At 38.4% G+C, this 26,117-nt stretch overlaps 1 protein-coding gene across 5 annotated transcripts in view; it reads left to right on the forward strand.

Annotated features, from left to right (window-relative positions):
* ptprfb (protein tyrosine phosphatase receptor type Fb) overlaps positions 1 to 26,117 on the forward strand; it is a 218,470-nt gene that overhangs the window by 63,256 nt on the left and 129,097 nt on the right. For 4 of the 5 annotated variants that reach the window (XM_056260780.1, XM_056260782.1, XM_056260783.1 and 1 more), the window contains exon 2: positions 21,950 to 22,119. In XM_056260780.1, the coding sequence (XP_056116755.1) occupies positions 22,023 to 22,119 (97 nt within the window). In that variant the 5' untranslated portion in view covers positions 21,950 to 22,022. Of the gene's footprint in view, positions 1 to 3,995; positions 4,388 to 21,949; positions 22,120 to 26,117 lie in introns of those variants that run through there. The other variant, XM_056260781.1, reaches the window with a different exon arrangement.

The raw sequence follows: 26,117 nt of genomic DNA on the forward strand, positions 1-26,117 counted from the left end.
GGCAAAGAGCTCATTCAAGCCCATTTCCAATCCGTCGAAATCGAGGCACCAATCAGAAACGTTGGGGCGGGAGCTTTTACACATGCCGCCGTCGAACATCACTCGTTCGAATCAGCTATCGCGTCTGTTTTAAGCGATTTGAACGTTTCCTTTTTGTTAAAAACCGAGCAAAGAACAACACTCGGAGATGTTTCTCCGCCGCTCTGCATACATCATCTCCTTCATCACTCTGATTGGTTTTAGGTCTATCCGCGACGTCCGTTGGTGACGCCCCTCTGGAAATGATTTTTCTATGGTCTGGCAAAGCATCATAACTCAGTTACAACTGAGAATGGTCTGGTTTTAACCAGGCTATATACCAGTTTTGGGGAAAGTTGGGGAAACTTTTAAAATTAATGCATTACAATATTGCGAACAATATTAAAAAACTAACTTAATTGCGATAGTTGCCTACTTTTTATGGAAGTAATTACTTTTTCTCACATTGGCTGGGCTTGCTTGTTTGTTTTTTAATAACAGAAACAAACAAAAGTTTTGGAAAATGTAAAGGCCCTTCCACGCTAAAAGTGATATGAATCTGAAGGAAATGCAATATTCCTGTACAGTAGAGGGCGCAGCTCAAACAAACCTTTGAGATGTGCTACCATTCTGGTTTGCAGAAGAAAAGGACAAAGGAGTAGAAAGTTCAACACTCTTTGTCCCTGTCAAAGTGTGCCATTTGGGACAGGACCTCACTTCACCATTAAAAACTGAAAATTCAGACACGCTTATCTAAAGTCAATTTTGCTCATTGGTTATTGGTATGGTTAAATTAGATCATTGAGGTTCAGCAGCAAAGACATTGGTTAATAAAGTGAGATGAGTAAATGCTCACATTTAGTCTATAACTACGATGACCACATCATGTTCACACAGCGGCACACAACGCCTCTGCACTTACTCCTGATTTCTCTCAACATGCGGACAGGAGACCTGTCAGTCAATACATGGGAAAAGAAATTAACTTGCGTTACTTATTTGAAAAAGCAACTTTGCATGGCACACTCCAGCTCAATGGTGCTAAGCTAACAGTGATGCTCTAAAGTATGAGATCAATGATATGATCAAAATAATTAATTTCTAATTAAAGCATTTGTATTGATAATTTCCAGTATTTTATGAAACGTTTATTATTGACATCTCTAAAAAAGCACTGCATGGCAGACTCGACTCACTATTGATTTCAGTAAAGTTCGACATCAGCATGTTGCTAAGCTAAAAATGTGATGCTCTAAAAGAAGTTATTTTTATAGTTATCCTTCTATTTTTATAGTTTTTATACTATTTTTACTACTTTCTAGTATTTCATGAGGGCAAGTTCATCATTGACAAATCTCTCGTATCGCAAGCCATTTCAATTTTTATTTGTCACTAAGCTTGTTGTGGTGCATTCTGGTCTTGCCTATGGTTTACCTGTTCCACGAAATATACATGAACTACTTCCTTAAAATTAGGTATCTTAGAAGGCAGTATAGTTAAAACTTTGATGTCTTAAAATTCTCCCTCAATAGGCGGCTCACTATGTCTTGGAACCGAGCAAATGTCTTCCATGTGATATAAGGTTTGGAGAAAAGGTTAGATAATCATTGTTCAGTGTAGTTCATGAATCCCCATGAATACGTGGTTTGTTTTGTTGTTTAGTAGGCTACTTCGTTTTGTCAGAACTATTACCAGTGCATAAAATAGAGCTGGGTAATGATCACTGGAAAGGTTCTCAAAGCGTTGTATCTCAAGCAAGCTTTCTTAAAAAAGCACAATTGTGTTTCCCTGTTGGTAGAGTAACCCATCTGAACGCTTGAATTGTGGTTAAGTTGTCAGTAAATTGATTTAAATTACAGGGAGGGCTCTGGTGGGTATTGAGTAATTGACAGCTGTGCTGGGCTCTCTGTCTGTGCTAACGACTTCAACGTAAAAGCTAAAGCTGTTTCAAACGGTCGTCCGCCAAAATTAGCGGCTCACGAGGCAAGGCTGTAACCCGTGGGCTATTTCAATCGTTCTTTTATCTTGGCATGTGATGGCTGAAAAGCCCCCAGAGAAAGTGGGTCAGGAAGGGCAACAGGTGTGGCGAGGCATGACCTCTTTCTCCGGTCACCCCAATGTCTGCCCTCTAACCTCTTCAACAGCACGTAGGATGGATGAATCCTTCAGCTTTTCTTCCCGACGCCACATATATACAGTTTGACTGGGTTTTCTCTGGAGGATGCACAGCAGAGGGACCATTGTGGATATAAGTGTAATTATGCCCTAGAAAGCAGTCTCTAATGTTCACAACGTCTTTCATACAGAGGAGCCTGAAACTCTCAGAGCAATAGCTTGTCCTGGTTTCACATCCCTAGATATTGTTCATGTGACAAGAAGCAGAATTGAAACAAATATTTTTAAGATATAAAAAAGGCCTTTTTTTTCTCCATACAAGAAGTCGTCTTTTGTGTTCTGCGGAAAAAAAGTAAGTTAGACAGGTTTGGAATGACATGATGAGGAGTGAATGATGACTAACGGAATAAAGCATAGGCTATACAGTAGATACAGTCATTTTGAATGATTGGAAATTTTATTATTGATTACGTCAAGTCGATATTTAATCTACATGCACAAATGGAATGTTATGCATCTTTATAATTATCTGGGGAATGAAAACAAGCATGTGGGATAAAAATAGACGGCGGATTTAGAATATTATAAACTAGTCCTTAAAGTGATGGATAATGATTATTCGTAGCCCGACCTCGGTGTCATTTGTTAACATTATGTGGTAAATTCAATAGAGTGCATAGGATGTTTCTCGTGTTTCATCATTTGTATATGGCGTTTTAGTGCTGCATTATGAACAAGGATTAAAAATGTTCCACTGAGGTTCACAGTAATCTAACAGGCGTCACTGTGTCAGATTAGGACATTAAAGGGAGTTCTGTGTGGGGAATCTTCTCTCCTGGAACCATACAGGTTTAATACTATAACCATTCTACTTCTAGAATAAAGTGTAAACAACCTTTGTTATGAGTTTTTCTTTTTTTCTTGCAAAATTTTTTTTTGGTGTAGTCTAGATTAGAAACCATTTTCAGTCAGAAATTGCAGGTAGATCTCAGAGAATCTGCAAGTAACATTTCATGAAATAGGAACTTTTGAAGTAGAAAGACTGAAAATAAACGTAAAAGGTACTTATTTACTTTCTTTCTTTCTTTTCTTTTGCCCTTTCTTTCTTTTCTGTTGTTTTTGTTGTTCTGTTCTTTTTTTGTTAGATTGTTCTTTATCACTATTTCAAGTTTCAAGTATTTTGTTTGTTTGCTGTTTTGGGTGGTTGTTTGTTCTTTTCTGTTCTTGCTTCTTGCTTCATTTTCTTGTTCTTTTGTTCATTTCTTTTATTTCCCTTTTCATCCAATTGTTCTTTCTTTCAACATTTCAATCTTTGTTTGGGTGTTTGTTTGTTTGCTCATTTGTTCTTTTCTGTTCTTTTATTTTAGTTTTTTTTTTCTTTCCCCCTGTCACCATTCCTTTCTGTCCTTTTATTTCTTCTGTTTTCACTCTTTTGTCCTTTCTTTTTTCATTTATTCATTTGCTGCTTCTGTTCTTCTCTTTAGATTTTTTCTTTTCATTCAATATTGCTGTTTTGTTTTTTCATTATCTTTCTTTCTTTCTTTCTTTCTTTCTTTCTTTCTTTCTTTCTTTCTTTCTTTCTTTCTTTCTTTCTTTCACTATTAAACTGTGACACAGTTTAAAGTTCAGATACACCATTTTATATCCAAATTCTCACCACATGACATTAAATCAAATCATGATTTCCCCTCATAACGTGATTAATCATTAACGTTTACGTCCCAGCAAGGTTCCTGATGAGTCAGAGAACACACAGGCAAGCACGTACAACCTTTGCACACAGGTGAGTGAAAACAACCCTCGGAGAGTACTCGGAGAGCCCCTGTTCTGACATCACACTGGCTCCACCCAGACTGACGCCCACTCCCAGCTCACAGTGTGAAGAAGCTTCCCTCAGGAAGGACTGCAATCAGCTCTCTCCACAATCAGCAAGAGTTTACCACACCACTGGGGAAACTACTGAAACAAGTTAACATTTATGAACTGTGGATAAAGACAGGACTCGTTTGACGTCAGTTATACACTTACTGGATTGAATAGCTAGGGAAAAAATAGCTCTGTGTTTGTCTGTTCCACTTGAAGCCGTTAACAAGGATCTCCCCACCTGGATGATACGTGCGTACGGATTTGAATATTGTGGTGCTCACTCTTGGGAAGAACAGTCAAGGGAAGAAGAAAGCTTTCAGGATTTAAGTAGAGGATTACTATTTCTCACATATCCTGTGGATATTTTTTTAATTTCGTAGTGTTATGGGTAAGTTAAATTAAAGCTTACTGTAATCTAAGTTATGTTGTGCTACTTTTGCTTCTCTACAATAAAACTATTAAAATGTAATGAATAAAACGTAAAATGATCACTTCTCTTCTCTAAAACTGGTGATTTTTAAAATATAGGCTACTGGCAAAAAATAAGTAAGTAATTCCTTAACTTTGTCCTAACTTTAGTTCACTATTGCGTAGGTTTTCTTCAGCTCCTCCCAGAGCACTTTTTCTGTCTCTTTTGTCCTTTTATTGTCACTTGTTAAACCAAAACAATACTTTTATTCTGGTTCTATTGGCTACCTCTTTGGCACATTGCCCCTGTCTGGTGAGAGCCCTTCTTTGGCTTTCTTTTTTTCAGGGGACTCTGAATAGAGAGCCGTCGAGTGTCCCCTAGCTACCACTGATATAACGTGAGAGACCCCGCTGTGAGACCGCATGAAGTCTTAGGCCAAACAACCCGTTTTTCCAGTTGTCTTTATCTCCCTGCATGATCCCGTCTTGGCTTTCTGGATGGTTTCTGGCCCGGATAGTTTTTTTTTTTCTTCCTTTTTTTTCTTTTTCTGTGCCAGCTCAGGAGAGACTACACCATTGATTAAAGGTGACAGAAGAAAATTATAGGCTTTGTTGTAAGTTGTAACTTTGTTGAAACTGCTGTCTCCCTCATAACTCCAGATGTTATTGTAGATGGATGGAAATTGCCTTGTGTCTGCTTGAGATATATTTTATAAATCCTTTTTAAACGCATCCCAGTGAAATTAATGTGCATTTGGCTCTTTCACCTATGTGGGGTAGCTCAATACAACGAGCAAAGTGAGGGTTGCACAATAGATTCCTTGCTCAACTTTAGGTGCTGCTTTATCTGGGAAAAAAGGGATCATCCAGTTGCTTCTTTCTCTCTTAGTTTTCTAAAAGTGGAAAGTTGGGAAGGGAACGGAGTGTAAAGATAGCACGTCTGTCTTGCTTTGTTTAGCATGAAAAGCTGAAACCTCCTGGGGCTGTGCCTCAGAGAACCGAGAGTTGCTCTCTCAAAGTTGTGCAAAATTTGAACCATTACTCTCTCATGCGCTTGTTAATCATTTACCGGCACAGACTTGCAACTCTTAAATGGGATGGGGGTTGGAGAACAGAGCCTGATAAAAGCTTTTTAAAGGCAAAGTTTTTCGAATCAAAACCACTCTGATCTTTGCATCTACTTGCCCACCTTTGCGTAGAGTAAAAAATAGAAAACGGGAGCCCAACGGGATCTTTTGGTCTTATCTGTAGTGACCGACCCCCTCGTCTGTCACTCTTGACCTCCCACATACAGGCTGGTGACCTGAAATTCTTCTTTTACAACTCCGTCACAGTAGTGTCGCCAGCTGCTCTTCTCAGTAGAGTGTGGGATCACGGCAAAGAGCAAAGGTCTCAACAAACATTGTGGCTAACAATGTTCTAGTGGAGGTTTTTCGGTTTTCTGAAGGTGCCAGTTTAAGTTTTGGGTGAAGGAATATGTGTAATAACATAAATATCATTATTTGCTTTATTTATTTAGCGAAGTGAATTAATTTGCTGGTCCCGCTGGAATGTCAAATTGAAATAGTTTCAGTGCGTTGTCGGTATTTATGAGTAAAGTGTAGTTTAAGATGTGGAATTCAGAATGATAATTTTGTGTAATTAAATGTATTCATCCTTGCTATTACTGTAACCTAAAATAAATAATGTAAACCGGTTTTCCCAGATGACTGACATTGAAATTTTCTCCCTCATTACCTGGTTTATATAGGCTAAATAGGTGTGGTGGGTAAAATCTGGCATAAATTTAAAGGAATTCCTTGCCATTTCTTTTTTCCCACGTTGCACATCTCCCTCATGGTTTGAGAAAGTCTAGTGGTTGATGACGACATAGTCATTCATTGAATCTCTGGGAAATGAGGCAAAGTGAGTGTTTGAGTCCCCATACAGGGCTCAACAGTAAGAATATTTTTGCCAACATTTTCACTGGCCAACAATTTTATTTTATTTTATTTAACTTTATGCGCCAAATGTCTGTTTACATTTTTCATAAATAAATAGTAAATAATATATTACAAAAATTTTATTTTTATTCATTTATTTAAAAATGTTCAACAGCTGGAGTTTATACAGCTATAATATATCCATGACAGCTATATTTATAAAAACTTGGCACACAATCCACAATTTTGCTGATTTTTTTTTTATTCCAAAGATATTCTTCCAAGACTAAGTCATTATTGCCATTTTAATAAACCTCAATTTAAAATATGCATTAATATCATAAATTAATAAGTTTACATTTCTAGTGTAATTAAAAAAAAATAATAATCATGAAATACACAAGATCAACAAATGTCAAATAGTGACCCGATAGAGCCAGTGACTATTCCGTCTACTAGCCCGAGGCGCTCTCTCACTGGCCTCTGGCCAGCGGGCCGTCTTTATTATTGAGCCCTGTCGTACATTATTGCTCGGTGTCCCTGGCAGACACCATGCGAGACGGTGCAGTTTTGCTCCAGTGATGTGTTCGGACAGTGCTTGAACGGTGCCTGTGTGATCTGAGGGCTGCGTTTGCGTGTGAAAAACATCTCAGCTGTAGTAACACTGACCTCATAGTTTGGTGATTAGCCACACACTCTCAGATGAAGAGCAATATAAGTTCTTATCGATCGTTCAACGAATGTTTTGTTCAAACATTGTGTCTTTTGTTTAAGTAAAGCTCCTGTTTTTGTCATCGGCACTTCATTGAATAGGGTGTGATTACCTCTGTTTTTCAAATAATTTCTCTCTGAGAGCCTTGCTGTAATTAGCATTCATAAACACGCATCTCTAACTTTGAGTGCTCACCACTCAAATATCCGTATTTCACGCCTGTTAATTATTCATCCAAACAGCAAAAGTCAAATCTGCTATTAAGAGTACAAATTAAATTTTATGACACATTTAATAGCGCGAGATATAGATCTGGAATAACTGCACAAATCCTCTTTATTAAAGAGGACATTACCCTGCGTACACAGGAACTCATTTCACTCCTAAATCATCTTGTTATGGATCTGCTGATTGAAACAGCCTCCATTTGGTGGACTCTAAATGTTTGTAATAACGGTCACTGAGTAGTCTGTCTGGGATATTCACAGGTCTTTACCTGACTTGAGACTTTGAATTTTGACCGGCCACTCAAACCTCTTCTTTAAAGTTTGCAATTACATGTCACTCCAGAGTTAAACTTGAAAAATTAGGTCTGAATGGATCATATGGAAACATTTAGGTTTTCATGTCCTGTACCTTGTGGTAGGGTTTATTATTCCTTATAAATCTAAAACTTGCTAAAAGTATACCATTGGTAGTTTTATAGTGATCTCTGTTATGACAAATGGCAGCCGTCACAAACTGATGCAATGAGTCTCTTCTTTGTATAAGGCAAAGCCTTTAGGAGGTTTGTCGAACAGAATTTTCCGAAGCCTTTTCAAGACCCAGCCCCATTATTACAGGTATAGACAACACTGGCCGAAGCTCACACACACCTTGCGAGCCACAACCAATAATAGCGAGACGATAATACCTGTCAGAGCTGTTCCTTCATTTGCTTTATATTACCTTTAGGGTGTATGACTCTGTTTGTGAACGAGAAAACATTTCATTTCTTTGCTAGACAATTGAATTCACCCCCAACCCCGCCGTGCAACAGCAATGTCATTAGGTAACAACAGCATTAGTTTTCATGATGAGTGGCTCTCTCCCCTGCTTTAGTCATCCTCTTCCCCGCCCCAGAATGCTTTACACAGCAAGATCCCCAGAATTTGATGACTTGTTTTGGATATGCGAATGAGAATGAATTCATTTTGTTAGCATGGTGTCTTTTTTCCCCTGGTATCTCTGTGTGAATTATATATTGAGGCAACGACATCCGACAACAAAAACCTCACAACATTTACCTTAACAAACAAACTATGCTTCCAGGAATGCAAAATTGTTTCATAATTTAGTAGTGCGTTTTGTGCAAAGGTGCCATACCCGACAGATGGCGTGCACTGGATGAATGAACTGGAGAGGATTAATAACTGGGTTCCCCCACAATGCAATTCATGATGAACCGTATTGTTGTGTTTTCAGCTCAGTGCCCCCCATGAATCTTATCTTCGCTAAAACATCCCTCACTCAAAAACCAGTGGATGGACTCGGCTTGCTAATGGGATTGCTAATCCTTAGTTTGTTTCCATTTAAGTCTTCCTGCTGATGGAGAGGCCACTGTCCTAGTAAATTAAAGTGATTTAGCTAGTTTCAATGGCAAGCATGAGTAGATGGGGATTGTGAGGAATGCAACTATCATGTAAAGAGGGAGCAAACATTCTAGGGTTGTGACGATTGTAACGTGTATCGACAATAGTCACGATAATTGTCTCGTTTTCCCATTAATGTATTTAATTGTCGTTGTTATTATCAGGCTAGTATTATTATCAAATAAAAATTTGGACCCACAATTCATTTTCCTAATTTCACTAATTTCACCACATAACCACACTTGCGACAACGACAAACACGTATGAGGATTGAGGACTCCTCATTGAAAATGTTTTTTTTTTAAATAGATTAGAAAACTACATCCTACATCAGCCGATCTATTCACAAATTGTCAAGAGTGCTTGTTATAAAAAGAGATGCATCATTCTTATACAGTTGTTGTTCAAGCCAAGGCGAAAATCGTTGTTCGTCAGGATTTTGTTTTGTTTCCATAGGACATTAACAAACATTTTAATGACACTAATAACACTAACAATACAATTACAAATTATTATTATTTATACTAATATTAATATTAAAATGATATCAAGGCCTAATAACAGTCTTTAGGTTTGAACACGGCACAATAATCAGTCATTGGTGAAAATCAAAAGCAGCTTCAAACAGACCTTAAAAAAAATGTTTTAATGTTTTTTTTTATTTTTATTATTAATACATGCTACACAATAGAAATATGAAGCCAGTAAATTAATTTAGTTGAAATATCATTATCAGCACTGAGGTAGATTCATCACTATTGCATCATGTGTGTGATCCACGTGCTCGCCTTTTGGGTGAAATATTTCTATGCAGTGTGATATTTATCTTCTTCACCAAGTCTATCTTTGCTCGCCAAATGATAGAATAATATTCTCAGTTCCTGCGATAATAAAACAAAGTAAAAAATTCAATATGCAGCATATCGCCCAACACTAAAGCATGCTAAATATCGGAGTTAGACTTGGCATTAATTTACATTTATGCATTTGGCAGACGCTTTTATCCAAAGCGACTTACATTGCATTTCAAGGTACACATTTACATTCTTATCAGTTCTTGCTTTCCCTGGGAATCAAACCCATGACCTTGGCGTTGCAAGCGCCAACGCTCTACTGTTTGAACTACAGGAAGGCTACAAGCATTCAAAGCATTTAACTAAGTATAATATTGTGCTTTAATTAAGTTTGCTTTGGAGGTCGATCTGGACTTTAGAGGTCAATTTAGACTTAGACATTTTTGTTCAGTTGACATTTGCTGACCGTTAGTTTTATTTATTTGTGTTTATCATGCTGTTTTGGTCAGTAATAAAAATGAGTATCTAAGATAAAGGAAAAAAAAACGTTTCTAGTTAAAGTATTTTTAAAATTATTACTTCATAATAATTCATTATAAATATTTCGGGGAAACCGTTATTTCTGCCGCTCCTAACAATACTAGTGTGGATTTTTTCTACAATATTCACTCATGACAGTAAAATAGGGCATTCTAAGTCAATCTACTGCAGTATTTCCTCTCTCACTCAGTAGAAAATGTGGTTAACCCAGTCATGCTTAGGAAAAAAAAAATAACGTCATATACCGTGAAACCGGTATCATTTTGAAAAATACCGTGATATGGATTTTTGGTCATGCCGCCCAGCACTACGTTATTAGATAGAACTGTTATACTGAGAAAGTAAACGGTATAAAATAAGTGTTATTGTGTTTGCCGTGTGGTTGATGCCCAATGTCGATAGCTGAGCAGAAATGCATAATCATGTTTCACTTGGTGGTCCTTTCAAAGTTGCGTTGAATTTTCTCCTTAGCTTGGAAGTGCCTGGACTTCGGCGGCGGTCCATCTATTGCTGTTTTCCATGTTTATGGTGTTAGTTTGTGGAGTAAATAGATGGGCTATAAACTGTGTGTTTACACTGCTTTTTAAAAGTTGTGGGAGCTGGTGTTTCACATGTGTTCGGCCAGTTAACGTAAACTTACGCCACTGGTAGGCCTAGTTCCTATTGTGCTGGGCTAGACCCTACTCTAAGCTAATTTAGTCCTCCCAAAAGGCGTTCCTAGAACTAAAATCGTTTCCAGTTCCTGAAGTGAGTACTTCTGCTAATTGTTATAGGAGCTATGAAAATTTTCCTCTGGTGTGAAAGCCCCTATATTTACTGCTGATTCTGACTTCTGCAATTACGTTCCTTTTTTAATTCTTTATTTCATTTGGGACTTTATGTTGATGGGAGGGACTGTCACTTAATGACATGTGGCATCCTCAAACACAACTGGATAATCAGATCCTAATTAACATTGACATTTTGGGCTACAAGACACTAAACCATGTCAACACCACAGTTGGGATGTGGACAACTCCCTGTCTCCGCAAACTAAAATCAGCCCAGTGTGACACCAAGACATCTCTGCCATTTGCTGACCTGACAGGAGCTGTTTTTATTTCTTGGTCTCTCGTGTTCATGTTAGATCCATTGAGAAACCCCAAACAAAGGGTGCCTGGAGACACATTTATTTGCTTTAGCTCACATATCTGTATTCTTGTTAATTTAATTTATACATTTGGTGTGTTGTACCTTGTCTATTTCATACATATATGTACATTGTGCAGTGACGCGAACAGCCTGTTGTTCATAAGTAAATGTGGGTGTTGCTCATGAACCGTGTTTGTGCATGTTGTTCTGTTGGCAGAGTTGCAGAACCTGTTTGAGAGGGGGGCCTATTGCGTGTCTGTTGAAGAGGTAATTGATAGTCTGAGAACTGTTTTTTTCTGCAGGTACATCCACCCTGCAGCCACAACGGGGAATGAGGGGGTGGGTGTATGTAGCAGTGAGTGTAGAAGGGTGAAAATCGAAGAGCACCAAGTGGGAAGAGGAGGTCTAGACAGTGTGGAAGAGGCGGGAGATAGATCGGGAAGCAGTAGACGGATGACCTAAGCAAGATCGATTTTATGTCAGGTTCCGGACAATCTATTTCATGCGACACATTACTGTGCCGGCATGTCTCGGCCAAGCAGATGGAAGGATTTCTATTTTTGCCAGGTAATGGCTGAGATGTGAAATAGTCTTTACCCTCAAGATTCACAGCATCTCAAACTGAAAATAGGAAGGATGTTGTCAGATGGCGACTGTCAACTAAACAGATGGTCATCCCTTTACCGACAACACTGAGGTTTTGAGGCTCTTACTGATGAAACAATAGATTTTTTTTTTTTTTTTTGACCACTGACCAGTCTGTCCTGTATAATTAGATTCAGGTTCCCCTGTCCCCAGTTGGAATTTGTTCTCAGTGGGCCTTTAAATAAGACACACTTTTACTTTCACAAACCGTTAAAGCAGCACTACGTAGGAATTCCGTTTTTGTTAAACAGCGAGTACTTAGGGTTACTACTGGAGTACTTGTACTGTCGTGAATAGCACTCACGCAGAGATAGCTCACACTCACGGCCGGATCCCCTCCCCCTGCACACCGGTACCTGTTCAGTAGGATGGACGCTATAACGAGTGGAAATAAGGTATGGCCCCTTTAAGAGCTGCGCGCGCCCAACACCACATGTATACGGCGCCGGGTTATTTCTGTTTGATGCTCATTTTATCCGAATTTTATCAGATCTGTTTTTTGCCGTAAAGCAATTCGTTACCTCGCGAGACCTGATATCACACGATACTTCCTAACACTGAGGCCGGCGGCTCGCCGGCCCAAAGTTGTAAGGGTGGTTTTGCGGCTCACAGGCACCAGGGGGGTGCGAGACGACCACCATTCAACACGAAATCAGTAATATAAACATTACAATGACTCCAAAGCTGTTCGGTTAAGGTAAAAAAGTTACTTAGTTCACCTTTAAATCGGGGGTGTCCAATCCTGCTCCTGGAGAGCCAGTGAATTTTCTAGTATGCCAGAAGCCCTTGAATAGCTGGTTCAGGTGTGTTTAATTAGGATTGGAGCTAAACTCTGCAGAATAGCCTAGTTGCTGGATTTGAGCTAGACAATGTGGAATGGGTAAAATTATGTGGTCTTAAGGCCATGTCCACACGGACACGGGTATTTTTATAACCGGAGTTTTTCCTACAGCGTTTTAAAAAAAAATCCCGTCCACACATGCTCGGTCTCCGTCTACATGAAAACGTAAAAACACGCAATCAAGCGCGGTCAAGAGCATGCCACGCCAGCAGGCGGCGATATAAACCTTAACCCTAAAGCCACGTTGGCCAATCAGAAGCGCAAATCTGATGTCAAACACAGCTGATAACGGCGCACACTCTGACATCGCAAGGCAAAAACCCCGGTTTCACTGTCTACACGACAACACTGTAACCGGCGTTTCTGAAAATCCTCACCCTGGCATGGGTTTTCAAAAATGTTCGGTTTCAGTGCGTTTTCGTGTGGACGAACGGCCGAACCGCGTAAAAAAAGTCACGGTTATAAAAATACCCGTGTCCGTGTGGACAGGGCCCAAGACATAAAGTATTTTTAATTTGAGGAGCAGTGGTGGGATGCTTAAACTGAAAGCAGCGACACATCTGGGCAAACATGGCAGCAGCAGTAAAATATCTAACAGAAGTAAAGTTAACTTAAAAAAATTCTAGGGTTATTCGACTAGTCATTTTTAGGGCAAATTCAGTAGTTGACCATTGTGTCCCATCCCTAATGTATATGATGGGGACCTCAAAGTGTTTGTGGTTTAGTGGCTTGTCTTGTCAACAGAGTGCACATTTTATTGATATATTGATTGATCTCCTCCCATACTGTTGTTCCTCAGTCACTTGGTTTTGTTAAAGTACATCAGCTAAAATACAATTGGCAGGTTGTTCTTTAGGTATCATTTTAAAACGTATTATATTTGAGTGAGAGGTTTTGCCTTTTGTCTCAAAGCGGTCCTTCAGCTCTAACGGGAGGGAAACAGTGGCAGTATAAACCCATTTTGCAGAAAAGCACATTGACTCTGCTTTGGAGACGAGGCCATGGTGGCTCTTTTGATCTTGCTCCTTTCAAGTGAAACCCTGGGTAATTTGCCTGTCGCGGTCAAAGTGAGTCACAAGCTGTCAGAGAAACCCTTTATGCTGTGGAGAGTTTCAGTGAAAAGCAACTATCAGGCTAATCCTTCTCGTCTTCCTCTCAGCTTCGCTGTGCACTGCCTGTTAGTTAAAACCATCGCCAAGTTTGAAAGAAACGTATAACTTCCTCCGCCTGAATAGAGGGAACAGAACACGTTCCCTTACCTGTCGCTCTTACTGGTGGGAAGCAACACTACAGGTTTGGATGATTCATCCCTGAATGCTAATGGAGTTGCCCAGCTTGCCTCTATGTTGGATTCTCTTCAGAAAGGCAGCTAATAACCCATATCAAGTCTGATCTGCCTGGTTCTTGGAAGCCGGGCCTCATTTAAATTCTGTCCCCTGGTTACAGACGTGTTCAAGAAGCAGCCACTTGCCACCTCGCCGGCCTGCGGTTTGTTGGTTTGTCTTGGAAGGGAAGTCTGTTAGTGCTTGAATTAGCCTTGTGCACTCATGGCAGCCGTCCCTGACGTCTGCTGCCTTGTGACATAGCCTCTTCCTCCCCATCGCAGCTTGACTTTTACATTTTAAATCCGGAGCCTCACGAGACCGATAGGGATATGGCTCCATCTGCCACAGCTGTCTGTTGTGTAGCCGAGAGACGGAAACAGAGAGAGGCAGCAGACCCCACAGTGAGATGAGACCGCAGCTTACCCACACCTGTAGGACTTGCATGGCAGGAAGCAGAAGTTTGCCGTAGTTTCGGGATGAATGGCGGTTGAATCATGAGATTTGCTTGTTTGCGAGTCCTTGAGCCAACCTAAAACCAGATACGGTGTTTCTCCACTGCCTGATCTTCATATCCAGCTGTGTAAATGGATGAGTTGTACCTGTGAAATCTCATTTGCCTTATTTACTGCATAATTAGAGGAGATAATGACTCCCAGGTTAACCTGTATTCCCAGGGCGAACCTCTTGTTTTCATCCTTCAGAATGTTCCCCCTTTTCAAAATTGATGCAGTGTATGCTAGCAGGCCTCCTACAGTTAATACCATCTTTGTCTAAACGCGGAGAAGGACTTACACTCTCAGGAAACAATGGGCCTTGCATCCTTTCCAGCCAAGGAGAGGAAGTTTACACATTATCAAGAGCATTTTTTCACAAACTGTGACCAGAAAAGCAGCATTGTAAACCAAATTCTTGCCCCACCTGAGAACAAAGGGTTGTGTTTCAGAGCTGGACTAGTCTTCAAGAAATTCACCTGCATTTGTAGTTGCTAACATCAGACCTTGTTCCAGGTTCTAGTGCTCTGTTTAGGAGTCGCTTGTCTGAAGATTGATTGGATCTTAAGTTTTCAGATTGCAGTTTGACTTTGCAGCTCTCGCTCTCATGCTGCGTCTTCAACAGTGATGGAGGACTTGGTACTGATGATACTTCACAAGTAAAATATATCTTTCTAGTGTTTTGCTTGAAGGTTTTTTAATCTCCTATAATGACTGGTTTAGTTCAAGGTATTTTGTAATACATTGATCAGACAGCTTGGACATTTGGCCAATGACAAACGCTTGGGTGTGTCTAATGAAAACATGTCCAAGTCGCATTGCTAAAATCAAATCAAAAGAAAAAAAATTGATTTTGCATTAAGAAAATTAAGTATATTTGTAGGTATATTAAGTTTATTTTTATAGGTTTTACATTGATTTTTCTCATAAAAATGATCTCACTACCAGTGTGGAAGCTTGACTTTTGAGTTTTGTTTTACATTATTTATAATTCTTGTTACTTTAATTTGTATTTTTTTACTCTATTGCAGTAAAATGCTATGATGTGAATTTTTTATTTAATTAATGTTAAAAGCAGAACAACAAATTATACCCTTGTTATGTGTATGTACCTATATATATATATATATATATATATATATATATATATATATATATATATATATATAGGTACATACATGCGTTATGCATTTATATATATATATATATATAAATGCATAACTGTCCTCAAAATTATGGAAAAATGCACGTTATTTTAATGTTCCTAAAAATAATTGTTTAAAAGCTAAATATAATTTATTTTTACTTTCGGTTGATTTTGGTTTGAAATATGAGCCCAGACATGTTTTTGATAGATTTTTGTGAAATTCACTGCTTTCACATGAAAACAACTTGGTAACACTTTAGAATAAGGTTCATTATTTAACATTAGTTAACTACATTAGTTTGCATGAACTAATAATGAACAGCACTTATACAGCATTTATTAATCTTTGTAAATGTTAATTTCAATACTTACTACTACTTTATTAAAATCTTGTTAACATTAGTTAATGTGCTGTGAACTAACATGAACAAACAATGAACAGCTTTATTTTTATTAACTAACATCAACGAAGATTAACAAATACAGTATCAAATGTATTGCTCATGGTTAGTTCATATTACTTAATACAGTAACTAATGAACCTTATTGTAAAGTGTTACCAACAACTTTAAAAAATGCCAGATTCCACATTTAAGAGGTATTTTGTTCTAATGAAGTGTTTCATTGTCAAGATGCTTATCCAGTCTCAGGCAGTATTGATTCAGGTGTCACAGGTCTCTGTTGACATGTCTTTTGTTTGTTTGTGTGTGGATTGAGCACCGGTGCCGATGCTGAGGGTAGACTTAGCAGGCTGTGGGGGATTCAGAGGCATTCTGTTTCATTGTCGTGTTCGTAGTTTTGTCAGCTTTGATTGAGATCGCTTTGTGTTCGACTCCAGGTTTATAATCCGCTAAATTCTTTGCAGTCTTCAGCAAATATAACCTGTTGTACATCAAGTATGCAGTTTATTCTTTGTCTCTTGGAATATATAATTTTTTTTTTAAAGAGGTAATTGGAGGTTGAAGTGTTGGCCAGGACCAACTTTTTGTCCAAATTTAGTTTATTTTTCTTACTATAGTCTTCAGTAATTATCACCTGCATTACTGTCTGTTCTATTCAAGTCACTGTGAGTTCATGTGCAGTATCTTGGGTCATATTTAGCATTGTCATTAGATAAGTAAAAAAATAAAAAAAGCTTTTTAATTGCCTGCGTCTCTTTGCACAACACATTTAAACCTTTGCTTTTATGCTGCAAGATTAGTAATAACTCAACAGAGAATCCCACATTAAGCGTTTCCTCAGTGTGTTTTGCTGTGTGTAGTATTACATCTCATTTCTGTTGAATAACTTGCCGATTGATTTGTGGCTGCAGGAAAGAATGAGAAGCCTTTTGGTTATCTTCAAAATGTGACAGTAAATCTCCTTGTTATGTCTTATTCAGAAAGGTTTTGCTTCATTTTATTGGCGTTTATACTGAATAAATGGGTGAGCTGTCACCACATCTGATGCCATCTATCTATGAGTCAAATGTGATTTCAGGCTCACGCCATGACAGAAAGGTCTGAGGGAACGTTTGGTCATTCGCTCACTTAAAGCTGGCTCTTCTATTTACGTCTCACGTGTACTACTGCCGTGTCAATACCTCAGGCCTATGCATATTTCATATGAGTCATATTACATTCCATCTCACTGTACTTCATGCTTAATGTAATGCTTTAATATAAACAAAGAACTTATATAAACACACAGTGGATGTTTAAATGTCAAGCACGATGGGCCAATTAATCTGGAAATATGGTCTTGCTAAATAAACCTGCACTATTAGATTTACTGATATGAAATTTGTATCCAGGTAATATGATCAATTAGCCTATTTGGTTCGAAAACTGATAGTGGAATTCTCTACCAAAAATAAAACTCGCAAAATTTGTAATATTTTATCATTTTACTAAATTAGAATTTTGAGATTTACTGAAGAGTACATTTAACAATGGAATGAGTGAGACAGAATTCTGCTGAATGTTGGAATTATTTATTTTTCACTTGGGCCACTATAGCAATCATCCAGAACACCCTAGCATCGACATAGCAATACCATGGCAACCATCCTGAAGCATTTTGGTGGTGTGTTTTGGCACAAGGATTTTCTTCTTAAAATGGTCATTTGTTTTGCTTTGCTATTTTTACATTCATTAAAGTTACCACTTTATTAATGATATTAATTGTGTATCGGGAAGCTTGTGAGCTGAGCACAGAAGTCTGTTATAAGCCGAAGTTGAGCATGTTGTTGTTATTTTGCAGCGCAGAACTGAGTGAAGAGAAACTGTCTCCCACATGAAGTGTAGCACCAAGTAATTTGCTTACCTTCCACTTTTATTTGATTTCATGAGAGTTTTACCCTCTTATGTTCGCTCTCAAAGTTATCTCGGACTTGCTCTTGGATCATATGTTTTATAAACTTGTCAAAGTAAGACATTTTAAACTTGAACATTAGTGTTATAGTCAAAGCACTGACAGGCTCATGTCGGGAGCCATGGCCTGTGCTGTTTATGGTGTTGGACAATTTTCTCCAACACAGGTCTTGTGGGAAGGACTCAGCTTTATCTTCCCTAAAGACGTCGGAGGTTGTCTACACAAGGCCCTGCCATAGATTCTCCTGTTGTCTTTATCTCTGAATGGGCCATTAAGGGAAAAGCAATCACTGGCGCCGGAGTGGTTGAAAGGAGATGTGCCTAAAGAGTGACAAGGGGAGAAGTGTTTATTTATCCTTGATGCTAGGAACACAGTGGGCTCAAGACGAGATTCCTGGGGCTTTCACACTGATGAGACCGTCTGTAAAGGCAGGAGTAATGAACCTTCACTTAGTTTAGATGCCGTTTTAGCATGTCACAATGTATAGTCGCTACTCGCTAGTCACAGTTTGATCTGTAGGGTTATGTCTTTATTATACTACTACTATATTTTTACTACTTTACTTTTTTCCACACCAAATCATGTTTCTTAAACACCAAATCATCATATTAGAATGATTTCTGAAGGATCATGTGGCACTGAAGACTGGAGTAATGATGCTGAAAATTCAGCCATCACAGGAATAAATGGCAAAAAAACAAAAAAGTATTAAATTGTAAAAAACAAACAAAAAAAAGTATTAAATTAGTAAGTGTACACCTTGGTAGTGTTGGTTGAACTGCCATTATTGAATTAAACAGAAAGGTTTTTAGTCTGGATAGGAAGATTTTTATGACTGAATTGCAGGGTTTTTTTTTTTTTTTTTTTTTTAGAAATGGATTTTTATTTATTATTAGTAATTCATTAAAATAATGAGAATTTGAAGGGAGATATGTGCTTAATTGTCATGACAATAATTCCATAAAAAAAGGAATGTTCTTAAAATATGCTTCATTTACTTTATGCAAAAAAAAATATTTCTTTTGTTTTTGGGATAAAATGTGACTCTTTTTGTCTTAAACGTCCTTGCAATTGTGTGCATTTTTGTCCTCTTGCCTTCAGCTGCCTGTATACTTCTGCCCAATACACGTTTTTAATAAAGCTAACTGAATGTTAGAGCATTTGAACATAAATGTCAGTATTTATGTGATCTGCATGTGATACAAGATGCACATGAATAACTGCAAGTGCCATTTGTTCAATGATGATCCTTATTCATGCCATAATCCTCAATAATCCTCTGTATTCATGCTAAAAGCACAATACATTTGAGTAATGTACGCCTAGTAGCCCATTTTTCAAAAACGAAACCGTGACTCCTCAACAGTTATGAGGTTGATGACTGTTTGATTTGAGTTTATTGCTCAATATCACTGCTCCTTGGGTAAATCTCACCTGATGTGTACATTTTCTGTACTATTGTGCTGTTATCGGTTTATTTACCTGTTCTCTTCGTAACCCCGGCCTGAACAAACAAGTCAGGCGTGGTGCGAGAGCTTGGTGATTGGCAGGCAGGTTTTAAATGATTGCTTTTTGACTTAGAGGTATGTATTAAAAAAGTGAATCAGTTGGCTAATCCTTGCAGTGTTTTCAAAATGTAGGTCATGCTCGAAGCGTAATGCTTGTCTCATTTTTTCCTCTCTATTGGTGACCTAATCAACTGCTCTTATTTGATATGCCTCCAAAGGTAGTAAAGGCTTATTACGAGAACGATTGCCGCGGCACTAAAACCCCTCTAGGTGTTTTGGTATAACCGAGCTATGACTCAACATGTACGCCTGTACACTCTTGTTATTTTAGCACACAAAAACCTCTTGTCAAGAAAGATTAACAAAAAGCCTTTTAGATAGAAAAATAAACACACTTTTTAAATGCCTCCCTGTTAGGATCTGTTTGTTCATTGTTTCTCTTGGCACCATCTCACAAACACGGCAGCCAGGCGTATCTGCACGCATCCAACATGCATCTGAAATCAGCTTGTTAGTAATTGGCTAGTCAACACCTCCTCAGGTGTATTGAGTTATTCTCACCTTGTGAGATACTGAAGCCTTTGTTTGTGTCTCGTTCACATTCTTGCTTATTAAAATCACAGACCTCTCACACTGTGGAAAAATTTTATTAAACGGACGAGATCAGACGAGTGAGCACGTTGACATCAAAGTGGCAGTTGTAGGGTTTGCGTTTAGTGTACCTAATGAAAAAGACTAAACTTTACCTTACACAAATAATATACTTTAAGGATTTGCTTAAGTGTGAACTGAATGTAATGTTTTCAGACACTTTATTGCATGCTAATTGCAATATTATATACTGGATACAGTAATAAATCCAATTAGCTGAACTTTAGAGTGCTTTTTTGATCCACTTAAAGGGATAGTTCACCCAAAAATTGTAATTCTGTCATCATTTACTCACCCTCCAGTTGTTCCAAACCTGTATGAATTTCTTTCTGCTGCTGAACACAAAAGAAGATATTTTGAAGAATATGGGTAACCAAACAGTTGATGGACCCCATTGACTTCCATAGTATGAAAAATAAAATACTTTGGAAGTCGATGATGCCCATCAACTGTTTGGTTACTGACGTACTTCAAAATATCTTCTTTTGAGTTCAGTAGAAGTAATAGTTGGAGTTGCACTGGACTTGAAATGGTCAGGAGGGTGTAGTTGCCCCACACGTCTCCGCTGAAAGGCCCAAGCTGGGTTGTTTTAATAGAAAGTCTTACACCGATAAGACTGTTAGGGAAAGCACAACCAGCCATGTTGCTACATTAGCAGCATTGCTACTTTTAATTATCCACTCTTCACTTGTTACTATGGTTACATTATTTTGAACGTTATGCTACTGAACAATGTTGTTATTTTTCTCAGTTAGCTACTCCCTTTTCACTCCCTTAATGTTTTTTAGCAGTGTAACAATAGCTCAGCTGTTTTCAAAATAATGTAGCCAGTCTAGTAACAAGCTAATTTTTCCAACAAGTAGCAGTGTAGCATTAAAAAAAATGCTGCATTGCTGTTTTTATTCAGAAGTTGAGCTGAGGTAATAATCAAACATGCTGTCCTTTTTCAAGTTGTGTTGGAAGTTCATGGAATCATTTGATTCAGCAAATTGGTTCTTTCAGATGTCCAAGAATGTTTCAAAAATGTGTAGTTCTCAGTAGTCGAGTCATCACTTAATAGTGTCCTTTAAAATATTGCCATTTTACTTGTTCTTTTTTATAGAAAAGTAAATATTTGCTCTGTTTATCGTTGCCTTTTTTATTATTCTATTTAGCGTTAACTCAAGTTTGTATTTATACATTTATAGACCTTTTTTTCAGGGTAGCGCCATATATAATTTTTGCCAATTGTTCAACTAACGACCTTTAAGCAAATGCTAGAGCATTGTTAAGATCACAGCCTCATCAACATGAAACATTTTATCCCAAGCACTTTACTGTACATTAAAAAAATCATTTTTAATATATATTATAATGACCTATAACATATTGTCTGTCAATGTATTTAGCTGCTTGTTGCCAGTATACCCTAGTGTGGTTGATCAAAATGTTAGCTTAACAAGTTGAATTACTTGAAATGTGACAAACTGCGAACTTCCCCTATATTCTGGCAATTGTCCTCTAATGTTGTGAGCACTGATTTAAACCAGCATTCATCCTTAGGGAACTGTGTGTATGGCTATACAGTAATACCGCCACACTTCAGGATATCCGGAGCCATCTGTGTAGAGCCACTTAATGGGCACCTTTAGCGGCGGCCGGTTATTGGGAATTCCCAATTCTCTTCCGTCCTTTTGATATTTAGCTAACCGGCAGCAGATTTAGTTTACTTTGATAAAGGAGCGTTTGCTTTCCTCATTAACCCTGTTCCCCCTTGGCAGATCACTCAATTCATCATACCTGTACTATCGATATGCTTGGTTGTCCTACCTTGAATCGAATGCTAACTCGTGCTTGTCTCTGTGTTCCGCAGGTTTTAGTCTATGATTGTGTGAGAGCTGCGTGAGCAGAGCGGGGATCGAGGGGGAGCAGTGCCAACCTGGAACATGGTGCCTAATATTTGCATGTCCGTGCCCCTCCTGCCCGTTGGGCTTCCTCTACTGCTTCTGCTGAGCTGCGTGCAATTCTCCTCTCAGGCGGACAGTAAGTACAACACTCCAGCTGACTAGTCATTTTTTTTCCTGTGCCTTTTCCTGTACCTTGTGAAATTGGAAGTGCGTCGCATTGTGGAATTGTTTGCAGGCATGAGTGAACACACTAATACTTCACACGCTTGGCACGAAATGAACCCTAAATTCAAACAAAACATTCGCCGCTACCCACTGGTCTGTTCACCTGAACTTTCCCCGGCCTACTCACGCTTAGATGAGCGATGCATTTCTATGTAGCCGTGGATCAGAAGGCAGTTCTCGTGAGCCACTCTGCTTCATTGTCCTTGTGAATGAGTGTGCGGATCACTGAGATGCACCGTGAGTGACATGGCAATGTTGCGGGTGCCACGGGTCGAGCTTAGGTCAAGGCTCAGTTCTGGCATGGGTCAGAGAGCCATTTAATTCACCATGTGACCCATCTGCACCGCTGTCACAAGGCTGCTGTAATTCCATTAGGCCTCTCTCTCTCTCTCTCTCTCTCTCTCGCACCGGCTCACTCGCTGTCTTTCTTTTTCACTTGCTGCGTTTAACCTTTAAATCTTTCAGTTGTTCAGAGGCCGGGCTTGTATAAGAGTAACCTTGAAGCTTCTTCTCTTGACTCCTTTTGCCACTCTCAAAGTCGCTAAGCCTTTGTGATTCAAAATCTTGCTTTTTCAAAACGATCTCTGATGCAAAGGAACTGTAACTATATTTCAAGAAATTTGTAGAATCCCTTTATTATTTCAAGTATTTAGAATCCAAAACATGTCATCAAATCAGTTTTTCTTTTCCAAATTGAGATTTAAACTCAACATGCAATCAAAATCAACTTTTTTGCATGTTTGCACTTTGTTTTAAGATTTTCCTTCATAATCATTTCTCAAAATATAATATAAATGTCAATGTAACTTCCCGATAGTTAAAATAAAGTCTGAAACGGTTAGTTCAAAAATGAAAATTCTGTCATTATTTACTTGCCGTTCACAGAACCAATGAGATTTGTTCTTGAGCGTCACACAGGAACGGTTGAGCTTCTGTTTATGTTCGCTGACCAATGTTTATTTGTGAATAAACGCCTAAATTCATCATCTGTTTAGCTGTCAATGGAGAGCACAGAACTTGCTCATGGGTGAACTAAGGTGCAGTAACATTTACTTTTGAACTGTGAAATTACGCAAGCAATGCAGTCATGTCAATAGGAATCGGAAAATTCGATTGAATTTTGTTGCATCTACCAATATAAAGCTGCTTGTTTTGGAAGTGTCCTCTGAGTAAGAGGTGCATTGTGCTCCTATTGACAATGGACAATGAATCTACCTTGCCTGCAAAATGTTGCTGATGTATCACTAATATGACTGCGCCTTTATCCTCCTCTTTTTTTTTTTCCTCCTTGATTTTCCTGTTTTACACTGAAATACAGTGAACATTGGTCAATATTACTGTTTTTTAATTATTATTAATTACCAGTATCGGTTTCGGCAGATATTAGATATTTAATTGTTCATGCCCATTTGGCCTATTTTTACATTTAGATTACCTTTTCCATCATCTAACGATCACTTAAAATGAATCTTTAAGAAGTGATAGTTTAATAAAACCATTAAATGTAATCTTTAGCCTCAAAATGAATTATTATACTGTACATCATAATGTTGTGATGCCTAAATTTACTGTTAGCTTTTCAAACAATTTTACAGCGTTTACAAACGATTTTATAGCGTTTTTTTTATTTATTTAGACAAGAATAGTGTAGAGTTTTAATAACAACCATCAGTTTTCAGTATCAGTTTTCGCCAATAACATGAAAATAATTATTGGCTTTAATTTATTATAACAGCATCTCTGTGAAAGGCATCACCTTACAGAATTAAAATAGGTTGTGAATACGGTTCCATGTTGACTTCATGCCACCTGGATGAAGACCGTCGTCACATTGTGAATAAACACAGCATTTTGCTCATTGCTGCCATGGGCTTCATGTCTTTTGTTCAGTTTTCTGCATGTTTGTGTTTAGCGCATTAACACAGCACCCTCATTAGTGTCATCACATGCTGCTGTAGGGGCTGTTGATGGTTTATGAACAGGTCTCCAGGTTTCAGACATTAAAGTCCTAGTGTGATCCTGCTCTACGTTGACATTATTTTGGTATAAATACTTTTTGAAGATGGTTCAAACAAATAAAACTCTATAAATAGAGGGAAGGTTAAATATTGACTACCACAAATGGTCTTTTTTTGTGTTGTTGTCTGTAATCAGAGAGGGTTGAGTTGCTAAACATGAAAGAACTGGCTTTGCAACGCTCTGAATTATAGGGCAGTGGAGCCAGAACTACAGGGTGGGGCGTCGTGAACATTGATCACCATGGTAACAGATCCTACCTAAATCAGACGGATGAAAAATTAAGGCACTTTCTTATTCTGAGTGCTCAAAGAAGTCAAGATTACTCAGATTGCACAGTAGCTCCTGCGTGGAGACTGAGGGCTGTTCCTCGAGTCTTGTTTAGGTGTTATGTCTCATTTGTGTGATTTTAAAGCCACCCAAGTTGCTTGATTGGGGTCTTCTTCATAAGTGCTTCATCCAGACTAGTGCCTAGGGTTTATAACAGTCTTCTCAGTCATTTTGTCCTTTAAGAAGTGGTTTTTTCCTCTCAGCTGAAAGAAGTAAACTAATTAGTGACAGTCTAAACGATAAATAGGAGATCCAAAATTTAGTCAAAATACAAGAAATTTAAAGTGACATCCATTCATCCATCCCTCTATCTCTTTCTCTGTTTGCCTGTCCGTCCATCTCTCTGTCAGTTTTTTTAATGGCTATTTTTGTGGTGTTGGAAAAGTAGCATTAAGCTTGTTGTTACTTGAAAAGCTACTCTGGTACTGAAAATTTAGTTCAGCTAGTAGCATCTCTACTGTTAAATAAAGTTACTTGCCAACACTTTTAGTGTTGTGTAGTGTATTTCTAAATCTACAAGCCTTTATTAAGCATTTCTAAAGAATGCTTCTAAAAATATTCCCACTATAAACCATACAGTCTTCAGTCTTTTTGCATTTAGCTGATTTAACTGTATTTCACAAACCGCCCTTTTTTCATTTTCCAGTTGCAGTGGATTTTTTCTGATGCTATTTGTCTCTATATGCTGCGAGAGGCGGTTTATATTGATCCTTTTTCTATCCCATCACTCCCAGCTCTCTAATGGCAAGAAGGTTTGAGACAATTTAAGTCTTTGAGCAATAAATGAAGGTGCCTTAAAAATGCCATCTGAAAGTTAAAGTGAAAGCTTTCATTTTTCTCCCACTTGAGCTAATTCTTCGGTACAAAATAAAAATCCTTTTGGTGTTTAAATGACAACCTACACATATGGCCTACTGTTAGCTGAAAAACGCTTGCAAATGAGGACCCTTTACATTTTATCTTGAAGCGCTATGTAGAAAACCCCTTCTATAAATCAATTAAGCAAGCTTTTGTTTTCCCGGCGGGCTAGGAAGGGCCGACTGGGTGGTCGGCGGCAAATTGCATTGTGTTTTCAAGTGTCCATATGGTCACTGAGTGAAATTGACAGGAATAGAAATTGATTCTTTTTAATTAAAAGTAACCGTATCCTCAGTCGAGTGGCACTTGCAAGGTAATTTTGTTAGTTCCCAGCTGTGGTCCTTCAATGACAGAGACCAGAGAAGAGATGGCGAAACGGAGAAATGGAGAGAGCAGAAGGTTTGCGTAAGGCAGAACGGCAATCTCACAGCGATGAATTAAAGGACTGGTCAGCGGGGGTTAATGATGTGAGATTAATAGCTTAATTACAATGGTCGATCGCAGGGCCAGAGGCAGATCCCCAAACTCTCAGCTGTGGCCAGGATACAGGGCTGTCATCTGATGACAAGATCATCCAGTGTCCTTGACTGAAGGACAGCCATAAAAGCTATTTGAACCATCATACATATGAGTGTGTCATCCTCCCATGCCACTTACACCTTATAATATCGCTGCTGTGAGGATGACCTCATCATCAAGACAAGA

Source organism: Rhinichthys klamathensis, unplaced genomic scaffold (assembly GCF_029890125.1).
Source record: "Rhinichthys klamathensis goyatoka isolate OS25496 unplaced genomic scaffold, OSU_Roscu_1.1 h1tg000178l_1, whole genome shotgun sequence".
Taxonomy (NCBI): domain Eukaryota; kingdom Metazoa; phylum Chordata; class Actinopteri; order Cypriniformes; family Leuciscidae; genus Rhinichthys; species Rhinichthys klamathensis.